This window comes from Cibotium barometz, chromosome 47, assembly GCF_041138505.1.
Source record: "Cibotium barometz isolate CiBa-2024 chromosome 47, ASM4113850v1, whole genome shotgun sequence".
NCBI lineage: Eukaryota > Viridiplantae > Streptophyta > Polypodiopsida > Cyatheales > Cibotiaceae > Cibotium > Cibotium barometz.
This window is the reverse complement of record NC_141092.1, coordinates 33,372,862-33,388,828: the sequence shown is the minus strand read 5'-3', so window position 1 is coordinate 33,388,828 and position 15,967 is coordinate 33,372,862. Positions and strand designations below refer to the sequence as shown.

At 37.0% G+C, this 15,967-nt stretch overlaps 1 protein-coding gene across 1 annotated transcript; it reads left to right on the top strand.

Moving 5' to 3' along the window:
• Window positions 1-3,230: 3,230 nt before the first annotated feature.
• On the top strand, window positions 3,231-4,227 carry LOC147611601 (glutathione S-transferase U19-like). The gene is made up of 2 exons (XM_086784988.1): window positions 3,231-3,644; window positions 3,755-4,227. Exons 1-2 carry the CDS (start codon window positions 3,303-3,305, stop codon window positions 4,103-4,105), a joined length of 693 nt encoding a protein of 230 aa, XP_086641114.1. The 5' UTR covers window positions 3,231-3,302; the 3' UTR covers window positions 4,106-4,227.
• The last annotated feature ends 11,740 nt before the right edge of the window (window positions 4,228-15,967 follow it).

Here is a 15,967-nt window from a genome sequence, read left to right as displayed (position 1 = left end):
TATTTCTAGGTGAAAAGCCGAGCTCCATTGTAAAGTCCTAGAGTTATAAAGGACTTCCTTGTGTGTGTAACATTGTATGTGTGAGTGCCAGGTTGAGTACCATAGCAACCATGGTGGGAAAAAATGTTTGACAAAACCAATAAATTTGATGATTTTCAATTATAATCTCAAAAAGTAAGCAAAACAAAGTCTTTTTTTCTTGTCAATTTTTGTAAGAAATGTGTAAATTGCCCAAAATTTTATCATTTTTTGGTAGTGTTGTACGCATGCGTAGACCACTTTTCAAAAAGAGGTAAAAAGTGAACCTTTTTGATGGAATCTTTGAAAGATGCCAAATGTTTCTCATTTTTAGGAAATATTACCTATTTTATCCGTATAATAGTGTTATGTCACTATTGAATTGCAACCATGCCATATCACCTTAAGAGTGTGCTTGGGGAGAGAATTTCACATTGTCTTACTATGAAAAGCACTACAAGCTTTGATCTTCACACTTAAATTAGGCTCAAAATGGGAGAGTGAGAGAAGGGGTAGGAGGGGGAGCTATTAGCTAAGAAGGATGGAGAAATGATATATGAATTTACCCTAAAAACATGTACATGTCATATACTAACGTGCAAGGAGGATAGTGGCATTCCCCCAAACTCCTACTGCTATAGGCCATTATAAGGGGCTCTAGACTCCCCATTTGGGGGCCCTATGTGCAATCTTGGCCCCACGTGAATCATAGGGGAAACCCTCAAACCCTCCATTATAGGAGGCGATAGTTCTCTGTGAGTGGTGACAACACTTTTTTACTATGCCTTTCCTCATTCTACCATGAACATCCTACCACATGAAAACAAGTGTTTTTTTTATTTTTTTAAATGGATTCTACAATCCTTTTATTTGATTGGTATTCTATATTTCTGTTAGCTTCTTTGATTTTTTACAATAGCTTGTGGGGTAGGATTTTAGAATCTCTTTTCCTTGTTAGTTTACATGGCTATGTTTGACACATAGTTCAAGGTTGGATTCTATGATCCCTTTTGAATAAGTTTTTCTTTTCTTGGTTTTGTAATTGACTACACAAATTATTTTAAATTTGTATTTTATGTTGGCAGAACCTTTTTGCATTAATTTAGGAAAAGATCTTATTACATTTATTTTTCTTAATTAAAAGAATCCATTATGATATGTTTTTTTCTATCCTTTTTTTTGTTATTAAGCTTCATGGCTTCTCAAATGGTTACTAGTCCACAAAAGAAAAGACAACAAATAATATCCCTCAACTAGAAGATTGGTTGTGAATAAAGACTTAGTGGAGGAGGGCTCTCATAAAGTCTTACTTCAAGTATAAGATTTCCATCACCAATAAGTCTTGGATTTTAAGCTAGGAAAGTTTCATCTTCTTTAAACTCTATTGAAAGAGAACTCCAAACTAAGAAAACTAGGAAAATAAAATTCAATGATCCTTAGTGGGATAAGGCCAAGTATCGCGTTCGGTCCGTGCAATTGGGATTACTTGGAGAAAGGATACAACTTGTTAAACCAACTACTCCTTATTTGATACTTTCCTCAAATACAGGACATCCAAAAGATCCCAAGAAGGACATTAACATCTCCCTTGTTGGAAGGATGAAAAAGAGCAAATAGTTAGAATGGAGTGTAGTCAGAATGGAGTGGACTCTTGTACATTCTTTGTGAGACAAATGAAGGGATGAATCTTATGATTTTTTCCAATGGAAGTGATTTTTTCCAATGGAAGTGATTTTAGCATTGAGGATGATGTTTCTCCTCAAATCACTCATCAAGATTTGCTTTACGAAGAAACATATACTTTAATTTTCAAACTTAATTTTTTTTACTATACTCCAAAATTCTTTAATATTTATTATCACTTTCTATTCCTTCCTTTTTAACTTTTATACTTTGATCTTTTTTTGGGCACTCCCTATGTGCTAGTATTAAAGAGGTCATGGAGAGTATGTTTGGCAGTCCCTTTGTGTGCTGGTCTTAAAGAGGTCATGAAAAGTATGTTTGATAAAAAAGAGGGATCAAGTGATAAAGAAAATGAACTTTTCATACTTTTTTAACTTTTATACTTTGACCTTTTTTTGGGCAGTCCCTCTATGCTGGTCTTAAAGAGGTCATGGAAAAAGTATGTTTGGCAATCCCTTTGTGTTGGTCTTAAAGAGGTCATGGAAAGTATGTTTGGCAGTCCCTCTTTGCTCGACTTAAAGAGGTCATGAAAAGTTAGGATGGTATGTATAATATGTCCAAATGAGATAATCTATAACCATGAAAGGAAATTAACCTTTCCTTGAGTACTATATACATTGTAAGAGCCATATTGTAAGAGCCATGCACTCACATGATCTAGGCTTGCCAAAGGCTAATATAGACATTGGGTTTTGACTTACCATATCTCTAGGTACAAAATATTAATTAATAATTTATTAAAAACAATACATCATGATCACGATTGCAAACATGATGCAGTTGCACTCTATTTTTAACATTTTCTTTATAAAATCTATGAAAATATTTATAGGATATACTATATGATTGTGTGTTAAACTCAAACCTTGAAAAACTACCCAAAAAAATAATCTTTTTTTCTAGGATATATTGTATGATTGTGTGCTCAACTCAAACCTTGAAAAACTAGCAAAAAAGGCCTAAAAGTTATGTCTTATTGTGCATTGATGAGTTCACAAACACTAAGAGTTATGAATTTGTGCCAAGGAGGTGATAACTCAAGTGGTAAAGGTGATTTTCCAAGGACCAAGAGGTCATGGTTTTTCAAAATCCCACAAGGTGCGGCGATCACCTCTATTGGCAGATTTAAAAAAAATTCCTAAGTGGTAGTGAGAAAGGATAACAATAGGAGGAGGATCTGCTAGTTGGAACATAAAAAAAAAGAGTTATGCATTTGTGATTGTAATTGCATATAGTAGGGAAATTAATTTTCGGACTAGATATATTATTCTAAGGACAAGAGGTCTACGATCACACCCTCTTACCTTTAAAGTAAAATAAGGAGAGCATGTTTTCTTTTCTACGGTTGTTGGTGAAGGATAAACCCCCCTTTGAAAGTTTGAAGGCCTTTAGGCTTTGAAAGTTTCAAGGCAATGAATGAAAGCAACCCAACCACCGACCTTGGACTTTTACGCCGGGCGTAGTGAGAAAACAAGGAGGTGATGTAGTGGATGACGTCGAAGACCTGTTATAAAGGTGATGGAGTAGGGGGTACTGCAGACATCCACTTGGTTTCCTTTTGCACATTAGAAGGGTGATCAGAGCAGAGATATCAAGCTTTCATGGCGAGCACCGGAGACAATCATGATGTTCAGCTACTGGACGCTTGGCCCAGCGCCTACGTGATGCGCGTTCATGTGGCTCTCGCTGCCAAGGGCATCGCCTACACCAGCGTTCCCCAAGAGCTTGGGCCTAACAACAAGAGCCCCCTCCTCCTGCAGTCCAACCCTGTTCACAAGAAGGTCCCCGTGCTCCTCCACAAGGGCAAACCCATCTGCGAATCCCTCATCATCGTAGAGTACATCGACGAGGCCTTCCCTTCCCCCCATGGCAAAGACTTGCTCCCCAAGGACCCCTACCACAAGGCCATGGCTCGTTTCTGGGCTGATTTCTGTGATAAAAAGGTAAGCATCTTAAGGCGGGGGCTAATTATTATAGCCAATATATTGTGCTAATCTTGCATTGAGAAGATACACTTGAACTAAGACCTCTAGTTATTACTGTGGGTGGACAGGTTCTTGAGGCTCTGATAAAGCTTGTTGGGGGGCCAAGGGAGGAGTTTGGAGCAGTTATAGAGGAAAGCAAGGGATATCTGAGTACCTTGGAAGGGGCCTTTGCAAAGGAGCTTCCCTACTTCGGGGGCTCTCAAGTGGGCTTTGTTGATGTGGTGTTGGCCCCCCTCGTTGTGTGGCTGCCGGCATTGGAGTCTGTGGCAGGTGTTGAATGGGACTTCAAGAAGCTGCCCCGCTTTCAAGCCTGGCTGAAGGCCTTTGAAGGCTCCCCTCCGGCGGCGTGCTTGCCAAACCCAACTAAGCTCACAGAGTTCGCCAAGGGCCTCAGAAAGAGACGATTCCCAAATGAATGAACTGAGCGAATCCTAAGCTTGACGTTCTACCCTTGTAGTAAGAGTTTTGCAAACCCGTGAATAACTTTTGTTCTTGAAATCAATCATTTCAAATCCTTCTAAGCTTGACGTTTTGATCCTTTCTTTGTTGTGGATATTAATGAGTTTTGTAGCCCCCACAATGCAAGGCTTGCGCCACAATCCAAAGGACGCATCTCTCTTAACTTCACTTTCTGTTTTTTTTTCAAAGAATGTGTAATTCTACAATTTGACTTAGCAGGCCTTATGTCTAACTTTTCAATATACCCCAATTTGTCCTTGTTAATTAAGCCATGACATGTTGTGTGTGTGTATATATATATATATATATATATATATATATATATATCAAGCTTGATGTGACTGTGCAAGTCAAGTTAGGTGTAAAATGTGCCCAAGCATTAATACCTTGTTCATTTATCCACTAAGGTCCATCATTTTTTATAAAAATGAAAAAAGGGTCAATACATTGCTTGAAAAATCACATGTGCAACAATGCTTTCTTTCTCAAAACACTTTGTACAAAATTCTTTTGACTCTCTCAATCCTATGATCTATCAAATATTAGATACATGAAGTTAGTAGATTCACCTTGATTGTTTTTATTTGCTTGAAAAAATCAAGCAATAGTTCATTAGGATTATAGAGATGTACTCCGCTAGTATAGTATATCAATAATATTGCCTCTTAAGATTCTAGGAATTTTTTTACCATATAGCACCCTTGTGTTCAAGGGGACAACCTTTTCACATGATTTATTCATTGTTCTAGTGGTATACATAGCTCTTAAACTTTGCATAAGGGACTATGCATAGCTCTTATGTATGCATGCTCTTATTCTTAGCTCCATGATGGCCCTTATGCAAAGATCTTATGCATGCTTTAATTTGTATATATGAGCTAGCTTGAATAAAACCATAAGGGCTTGTATGAAAATCAATGCAAGTCATGAGATGGGTGCAAGTGGCTACTATCACAATTCTGAGATCACCATAAACAACTATGCATAGAAGCCTAAATTGCATGGAAGTCTGGGCAGTTGATCTCGTGAATGCGAGTGAGTGTAACCTAACAAGGAAAGAAAGGAAGAAAACTAAGATGAAGATAAATGTCCACAACTATAAAGGCCCAAACAACTAGGCAAAGGCTAATAATTATAGTCCCTTGCACCTCGTTGATGAGTTACATAGAACAAGGAGTAAGCATAAGCTATTTAGCAAGCCTCTTCTCCACAACACAAGTTTACATAAATATTTAAGTTTTACCATTATAATGTTCCATAAGATATTTATAGTAGTGTAATACTTGCACTAGTAGACCAGAAAAGAAAGGGAAGATGCTAGTTTACCACAAGTACCCATGGTGTTACATTTCATTTAGGATAGCAATTAGAAACTACCAGGCAACAATTACAAGATTCTAAGCAAAACCTTGTGCATTGTGAAGAGCTAATAATGGAACTTGAAGTTGAAATCATTGTGTACCAACATACTTTACAAGCATGGAATGGACGATGAGACATTGAATTTAAAGCCACTTATAGTCATTACATGTATGTTTCTTAAAAATGGTTGCTTTATAGTGTTTCTATTCTTGATATTTTATGCTTTTAGCTTGTGACAACTTAAGTGGTCCGAGTGCTTGTTAGAACTTTCCCCATTGCTTTCAAGTAGTAGCAAAATGATTGCTTTGTGGTGCTTTTCATTGTTTGAAAGCAACATTTTCACTGCTTGTTAAGACTAGAAAATGTTGGCTTTTGGATACTTATCAGTCCTTTTTACTACTTCATAAGTGATTGGTTTTAGGTGTTTTGAACCAATAGAAAGTACCTAAAAATTGGTTAGCCTTAGGTGCTTTTTGCTACTTTAGCAAGCCATTGGTTTTAGATGCTTCTGAATTCTTCAGGGTACTTGAACAAGTCACTAACTTTAGTTACTTCTGAATGCTTTAGGGTACTTCTAGGTGCTTTAACTTGTTAGAAGTGCTTTAAAGCATGCACTTGGACTTAGGTGAGAATTCATTCTCATTAATATCCATCTTTCGATCTTCATTGTATTTTTCATTTCCTTTTAATGCAAGGAAGGGTTGCTATTTTTTTCTCTCTTGATTTATATATTCACAAGAGACTCTATGAATATAGCTTTTAAGTATTTATATGAATATGGATTTTAGGTATTTATGCATGTTAAAGTCAAGAGCTTACGTTAGCCTTGTCGAATTATGTATTGTTGGGCTTCACCTTAGAGCTACAATTGAAACTTTATGATGTGGTTATGAAAGTTTTCCCACCATCGAAGCTTAAATTGCATAGACATCTAGGTAGATAATCTCGTGAATGTAAGCGAGTGTAACCTAACAAGGCAAACAAGGAAGAGAAATAGGATGAAGATAAATGTCCACAACCATAAAGGACCAAACAACTACACAAAGGCTCATAATTATAGTCCCTTGCACCCTCGTTGATGAGCTACTTAGAACATTAGCATAAGCATAAGCTTTTTAGTAGGCTTCTTCTCCATAACATGAGTTTACTTAACATAAATATTTAAGGTATGCCATTATAATGTTCCATAAGCTGCTCATAGTAGTGTCACAATGCTTGCACTAGTAGACCAAATGAAAAGAAAGAGAATATGATGCTTACCACACACAAGTGACTACGGTGTAACTTTCCATTTATGATAGAAATTAAAAAGTACAAGCACAACAATTAGAAGCACAACAACACATGGGGAGCATAGCCACATTTAAAACTATGTGACAATAAAGAAATTAGGTTGAAAAAAGTCCCTCACACAACTATGCACGTGGCTATAGCTGCATAGTAGCCATGCCTATAGCCACATACATAGCTGTGGTGAAGTCTGTAACAAAAAATGGGGATAGAATGGGAGAGATGTGTCCTCACATCTCTTGCATTCTGCCCCCTTCCATATATATATATATATATATATATATAACACATTACAAATACAAAAAACAATTGCACCTGAGTATTACAATACTTGGCAAATGTCATTGTATTACATATTCTCTGTGCTTAAAAATTACATAAGTTGATTGAGTCCAAAAAGACTTTTACAAAAAACTAAAAAGTTGATTAATAAGAAAACTAATTAAGTTAAATCATCTTCATCTTTATCTTCAAGAGCATCCTTACTATAATCTTTCTCTCCACAACCAACACCACCATGTGTGTACCACCACCTTCTTCAGCATCCTCTTCTTGCATTTAATAATGAAACAATGCAAAAAAGTTAGTGCAAAAGGCAAAACAACATAGGAATTGAGACTTCCATGATAATTGAAATTGAAGTTCAAAAGAATTGACTACTCACAAAGTCATAGTTTCCTTGACCACTCCCTCTTATTTCGACGACTCCCAAGTCTCGGCTTCATTGTGATGCCATTGCGGTACCTATTCTCCCGAGTAGTTGGGGCACGACCTGCTACCCTTTCCTACCACAAATTACGACATGCTTAGGATATGAAATTAATGAGGAGAAATAAACTAAACTTAATGATACATAAGAAAGAAGAAACTTACAAATCATACAAGCCAAGTTACCTTTTCTCCAGAATTAATGACTCGTATGTGTTGCCTTTTGCTAAGGGTATTGAGTACCCTCCCTCACCTCTTTCTTCACCTTCTTCCTCTCCTTAACCGAGCAATTGGTGAGAATTTATTTTCCTTGTCTAATGCACCTCCTTGCATGAGACATCCTATTGTTAAGTATCTTTATAATGGGATCCCCAGCCGATTAGTCAAAAAAATGCATGTGTATTGGATTCAAGAACCCTCCAATTGTTGAGTATCGTTATGATGTGATCCCTAGCGGTTTGTAAAATACTCATGCATGCATTGCACCACATACATGAAGTCTTTATCCTTTTCTCCCCCCATTGGTTGAAAAAATACATGTGTGTTGGAAACCACTTATGCATGCATTACACCACATACATGAAGTCTTTATCCTTTTCCCCCCCCCCCATTGGTTAAAAAAATGCATGTGTGTTGGCAACTTCTCATGCATGCATTGCACCACATACATTAATTCTTTATCCTTTTTTCTCAGAGGGTTCACTATATGTAAAATCTCTATATCATGTGAGTTCAAGGCCTAATTAAAAAACCCCTTATCTATAAAATTTTCATGAATAAAACACACCCTTTTTCTATTCAATGTGTAAATATCCCCTTTAAATGGTACCCTTCTATATGTAAAAAATGTGTGAAAAAGGGATTTAAAAAACCCCTTATGTTGAACCCACGTGCTATGCTAACATATTTATGAGTGACCCCTCGAGCCTTTTTTCCTTCCATTAGGCGAAAAAATGCATGTGTGTTGTTGGAAACCGCTCATGCATGCATTGCATCACATATATGAAGTCTTTATCTTTTTGCTACCCCATGGTTTGAAAGCGTCTTTATAAGTTTGATTGAATGCTTTATGGAAGTTATAATAAACTATTTGTCTGCCCCATATCTGTTGAGAGAGGGAGAGAGACGAGACAAGAGACACCACATACGCTCCACAAGAATGAATCATATTAGTTACAAGTCACATATATATAGGCAAGACCTAGAGTGAGTTAGGGCTAGCTATATATAGCTCCAACACCCCCACTCAAATAAAAGTCTTCAGCCTGCGAGTAAAAAAACCCTTGGGAGCACAAGGAAAAAACCCGAGCTCCTACATATAAATGTACAATGCCACCTTAAAGTCCATGTGCAATGTGCTTCTATATACAAAGTACAAAGAATAAATGTGCAAGATGTGAAGTAATGTGTGAAGTATCCTAAAGTCTATAGGCTATGTACAAGTCTAGACAAAATTGACATGACGTGAGATGTGCTAATCTCCAAAAAGAGAGGCCGCCCGCAACTCCAAGTTCTGATCCGCAAAAGTGTAAACCGAGCTTCATGGAGTCCTTTGGTGAGAATGTCTACAATCATTTGATCAGTTGGACAATGTTCTACCATTATTGCTCCTTTCCTTACTTCATGTCGAACATAGTGATAATGAACTGCAATATGCTTGGACTTGCTATGTTGCACGTAGTCCTTGGCTAGACTAATAGCACTTCGGTTGTCACATCTAAGAGGAGTGCTTGAGGAAGGAGAATGACCAATATCAGCAAGCAATTGTCGAAGCCAAACCAATTCACGAGCTGCTAAAGAAGCAGCTACATATTCAGACTCTGCGTAGAAACTGTAATACAACATTGTTTCTTGCCAGCCCAAGATACCAAACAACCATTGATAAAAAAGCAATTACCATTGGTGGATCGCATGGACAAGTTAGAGCTTGCCCAATCAGCATCTAAATAACCCAAAAAATTAAGAGAAGTTGATGAAGATATGTCTTCTTAACGGCGATATACAAGTTTGAAATCTGCAGTGCCCTTCAAGTACTTCAAAACACATTTAGCTTAAGACCAATGTCTTGTAGATGGAGAGGACAAGTATTGTCCTAACAGATTTGCTGCAAACAGAATATCAGGACGAGTGCTCATGCCCACAAATTAAAGACAACTAGCAAGATTAGCATAGGGTTGATTTAAAGCTAATGATTCAGCCTCAATATTTGCAGAAGTACTCCTTGCAAGACAAGGAGTGTTTGCCGAATGTGCAGTAGCCAATCCAAACTTTTGAACAATATCTTGGATAAACTTTGTTTGACGAAGAAGCAAAATACCATTGTGACGATACCTTTGAACTTGAATACCAGGGCATGAATGGATGTCGCCAAGATCCACCATATCAAAGGCTGAGAATAAAACCTTTTTTACTTGTTGCATGAAAGATAGATTATTAGACACAAGTATAGTGTAATCAACATAAAGAGCCAATATCATAAAATGGTTATCCACATTGCGCTTGATATAAAGATTTGGATCAGAGAAGCAAGAAACAAACCCCAAAGATGTGAGAAATTGATCAATCTTGATGTACCATGATCGGTGGAGTTGGCATACAAGATGTTCCTTTCCGGGAATTGTATATCCTTCAGGTTGCTCCATATATATTTCCTCCTTTAAGTCTCCATTAAGAAAAGCCATCTTAACATCCATTTGATGTATTTCCAAATCAAACTGAGTTGCAAAAGCTAGTAGTACTCGAATGCTTGTACTATGAACTACGGGTGAAAAAGTGTCATGATAGACAATCCTTGCAATTTGTGAGTATCCCTTTGCAACTAAATGAGCTTTGAATTTATCAAAGGATCCATCTGCCTTTGTTTTAGTCTTGTAAACCCACTTACATTTAATAGGAGTACGATCAGAAGGTAGATTGGTAAGAACCCATGTACCTTTCGAGATCAAAGACTCATATTCATCTTCCATGGCTTCCTTCCATTGTTCCTTTTGTGGAGAGGACATAGCTTCTGCATAAGTTGAATGATCTTCACAAACAACCAATATGTGATTAAAGGTTTAAATATCATCATCATATATATGATTTGCACCGTGCTCAAGTTCAATAGGAAGATCAACATAGATATCAAGATCTGTAGCAGTCTCCTTTAAAACCGTAGGATGAACATCAATAGACTTGTCTCCAATATCCATCAAAAGAGTGTTATCATCATGCAAATCATTGTCCAAAAGTAGAAAAGAAAAAGAAGTGAGTAATGTTTTTGTATCATCAGCATCATTCTGTGGACCACGAACCTCCCATCAATTGCTCATTGAATATAGCATCTCAACTAACAATTGCCTTTTGAGAACTTGGATCGTAAAACTTGTAACCCTTTGAGTTGTAAAAATAACCAATAAAAATAACCTTCAAACCTGAACTTTCTAGCTTGTGTCGTGTCTCTTTTGGGACATGAATATAAGCAATACACCCAAAGACTTTGAAATATGCAACAAAAAGAGTTTAGCCTGTCCAAGCTGTGATTGGAATCGTACCAGAAGGTGCAGTAGTTGGAAGATGATTTTGAACAAAAAGGGCTCTCAATACTGCTTCTGCCCAAAAAGAGCGAGATAATCGAGAATGAATAAGCATGCATCTGATTGCATTTAAAATTGTACGATTCTTTCGCTCTGCAACTCCATTCTGTTGGGGAGAATATGGAATGGCATACTTATGTGGTGGATGCCGTGGCTGATGCAATGATCATGAAATAAGTTGGAAATATATTCACCACCATTATCACTTCGAAGAATTTTGACTCTTCGACTAGTGTTTATCCACAGATATTTGGTACCTCTTAAATGTGTCCAATGCTTCTGATTTATGTCGTAGTAGCAAAAAGACATTTGTATACCACCGTGAATGGTCATCAATAAAAGTAATGAAAAAACGGTAGCAAGACTTGGATGGAGGAAAGGGTCCACAAATATCAGTATAAATGAGATCCAAAAGATTATTTGAATGAATATTTGTAGACATTGGAAATGGCTTATGATGATGTTTGCCTAGAGTACAATATTCATATATCCCCATATGTGGGTGAGATTTGAGGTCCATACCTCTCACCAGATCATGATGATGAATATCAAGAAGCTTTGAGAAATTTGAGTGAGCAAACCGATGATGCCATAGCTTACAATCCAGATCTCCTAGAGCTATAACAACATTTGCAACATCCTCATTCAATGAAAGTTCAAAGAGATTACCATGTCGAGGAGCAACCACAATAGTGGTGCCATCCTTTTCGATGCAACACTTTGTATTATCAAATCCAACAAATAGACCAAGGTCCACAAGCCACGCAACAAAAAGTAAGTTTCTTTGTAAATCAAGAACATATAAAACTCCTCGCAGTATTTTGGTTGAGGAAGAAGTTCCCAAATACAAGTCACCAATACCCATTACTTGTTGGCAAGTTGTATTATCAGCAAGATAAACCACTTTCTTGATAGGAATTGGATGATAATTGTGTAACCATTGCAATTGATATGTCATGTTGAAACTAGTAGCACCAGAATCAACAATAAAGAGAGAATCATCACAAGCATGTAGTACCTTTTCTAGAGAGACATTATAATGAACCAAATTAGCCTCTTGATGAACATTGTCTTCATCATGAGGATTTTGTTGAGTAGCATAAGCTTGATTTTGAGCTTCAGCATAACACCTCTTGAAGCATCGACTAGATGAATGCCTTGTGCTCCCACAATATTCACAGGTTGCAGAAGAGGAAGAACCCCTTGATAAACGAGGTTGCTTATTTGTAATCCGTGTTCTTCATCGTACTCTCGTGCCCAACGTTCAAATACCAAGTGACCAGTTTTGTCACAATAAGAATAACGCTTTTGAGGAAATCTCAAACGAGAAGAATTACCTCCTCTTTGGAAGCCACGAGATGTAAATTGGGAGGAGGAAGAAGGGCGTTGTTGAAATGGATGTCTCTCATTCTGTGTACTCTTGGGCAATCATGATTGTTTCATGAGTTACGGACGTCTGACGATCATGACGTTGAGAATATTTAATCAAAGAAATACATGTATGCTCAAAGTTAATTCCATCCTTGTTAGATGATATAGTGACAATATTATCATACAAAGGATCCTTCACCGTATCAAGAAGGTGTGTAACCAATTGAGTTCAAGGAATAGGATCCCCTGCAACGATCCCTTGCAATAGCAGAAAGTTGATTCATAATACCTTTAAATGATTCAATGTGACTAGACATGGATGTACCTGCCTTGAATTGAAGCTTGTCCAAAAGATTACGGAGATACAGAATCTCTGTAACAGTTTTCTTCTCAAACACAGTGATAAGATAGTCCCATATAGCATATGACGTCGATAACGGATAAACATCTAGCATGAGTGAATCGTTAAGGGCAGAAGGTATATACCGACGAGCAGCCTTATCACACGAACGAATCCAGTGTGCATGATTAATTTTCCACTGTTCAAAAATAGAACCTTCGGTGATAATAACATCATTCTAAAGTGGATCAATAGGTTGAGGAGGGCATGCAAGAATACCAAGAACAATATCTGCCAATTCATCTCCTTCCAAAATTAATAGCATCTTGTATTTCCAACCAGGAATCCTTGGCCTTAGAAAAGAGGAACAGAACACTGCCCAAAAGAAAATCCGTTAGCAAGTATGTTGTTTGCCATGTTGGGTTGTGAGAACACGTACAAGATAAGATCGCAAAACTTGCAGACCATCTACGAGATATGAGAAACATAGCCAAAAATAGGCATGCACTAGAGACGACGAGCATAAAGTGATCGTGTAAAGAATAGAACGTGAACCAAAATTAGAACTCTAAAAGTGGAGACCCGTGTCTCATGCACGTAAGAAATCTTAGAGGTCCTTAAAAGACAAAAATAATAATAAGAAAAAGCACCGCGTTATGACACAACTTGCACAGCAAGTTTTGTATCTAATTGTAGCTTGTACAGCAAGCATCCGTCTAAAGCTTTCATGGAGATCTTTGACGATCAAATCCTGCTTACGACTCAGAGACAACTACCTGTTTGCTCTCACAAAGAACCTGTTTTACTATTTTAGATGCAGTTTGCCTGAACTGTCCTCCTAACTTTTGACTCAGAACTCCGATTGACAAACTGTTTTGATAGGATTCACCAGCACTGTACCATCTACGCACCAGCACTTGTGGATGCGATTAAGAAACAATTCTAATTACAACAAGTGGAGCTATAAAATCATGTAGGAAACATATAATCAAAGAACCAATCAACCCTACACAAAACTGTTACCAAAGATCAATCTTGTAAGACATGAAATCATAATCATAAATTGAACAAGAAGACGTAGATGCTTACCTTATGATTAGAATTTCTCTGATACCATGTTGAGAGAGGGAGAGAGACAAGACAAGAGACACCACATACGCTCCACAAGAATGAATCATATTAGTCACAAGTCACATATATATAGGCAAGACCTAGAGTGAGTTAGGGCTAGCTATATATAGCTCCAACAATATCATCCCTAAAATGCCGAGCCTTCTCATTAAGAGTATAATAAAGCATATCATCCTCTGGCACCTAGTCTTTCTCCACCATATGTGAAGGTGATTACTCACCTCCTCCAAAGCATCCTATGCACCCAACCCCCACTCCTAGATCATTGGCGGATCTGAGAAGCCCTCACACTAGCACCACCTAAGTGGCATCCTCTATTCATAGAGCTTATGCATGAGATTAATGCATAAGCTTATAAGCTTATGTATAAGCTCTATGCATAGAGCTTATGCATGTCAAGCTTAATGCATGAGCATAGAGCTTATTGGTTGTGAAGCTATGAATAAGATCTATGCATTAAGCTCTATGCATAGAGATTAATGCACGATCACTATGCATAGAGCATTATATGTGCATAGACATTATTAGATGCAAAGTGATTTAGGGATGTGGTGTGTGAAAGCATTCAAGAAACCGTGGATTTATGGTGAGATAAATTCCACAAAATGTTTGGCAAAGAGAGAAAGACATATTTGTGCTACCTTACCATTGTGAAAAAGTAAATTCTAACCCATAAGCTTTCACTATACCATCCTTAATTTACACTATGTGTTTTTTCTTATAAGTTTGTGTTCCACGTGGATATAAATGACAAGAAATGGTGGTATCTCATACAGTTTGATCCTTGTTCAAAGAGTACTTTTCAATATAGGGATGTTTAAGAGCTCATGGGTGAAGTGGCAGTTGAAAATGAGTATGCGAAGGATCAAGTGCAATATGAAGAGGGAAAGATACCACCAACTAATCAAGATGAAGGTGTCGCTATCCAAGATGATGAGGAAGTAATTGAATCCAAGCATAATGATAATGATGATGATGATGATGATTACACTAATAGTGGGATATTTGATGATGATGATGATGATGATGATGATGATGTGATGATTATACTAATAGTGGGATATTTGTTGGCCTTGCAATGGGACATATGGATCTTGTGATAGACTAATTAGCATGTATGGATTTGATGAAAGATGCGGTCGATGTTAAGACAACCTCACCCTAATATATTAATCAATTTCTCAATTTATGAGCCGTGATTAAGTCCATATTTGATTGTATCACATTTTGTGCATTTTTTTGTGATATTGTATTATATTGTACAAAAAACCCAATCCTTTGCTCTCAAGGGGATATTGTGATCTCTCTAGAATTTTGGAAATTTTTTTATCACGGTACATGGGTATACACGCGGCTAGCCACACATGTATAGCCTTGCATGGCTATAGCCATGTGCATAGCCTCATGTGACCGTGAATTACAATTGCACACCCTGCACAGCTATGGTGGGTCCCCTATTACTACTTTCTCTCCTCTTCACGTGGCTATCCTACATGACTATGGTCCCTTTCTCTTGTTCTTAAGATTTGAAGCACAACCTTGTGTCTTATGAAGAGCAAGTAATGAAACTTGAAGCTAAAATCGCTGCATGTACCAATTTACTTTGCAAGTATGGAAACACTATTGCGAGCAAAATAGGTAACTAATGAGGGTCACCTAAAAAGATTCCCTCCCAAAATGTGTGAAATCTCAAAAATGGCTTAAAAACATAGTTTTTTGAAAACGCATCTAGAATTCCATGTATAAATTTAAAAAATACATGAATTTTGCTATTTTTTTCAAGATTGAAAACACGTGTGACCTTCGTAGATTTATAAACTGCTATTGTTTGTGACATAAAAATAAACTTGGCTTACAAAATTACATAGGAGTTTACATAACTTAAAGAAATATCAATCTTTTTCAAATAAAAATTTATTTTATAAATTTCATGAATATAAGACACTTTTTTTAATGGACTTTTTGGGACAAATTCTACCACTATACATAAATATGCACATTATTTGATAAGCACTCAAAAAATATTAGAATACATAACAATAAAA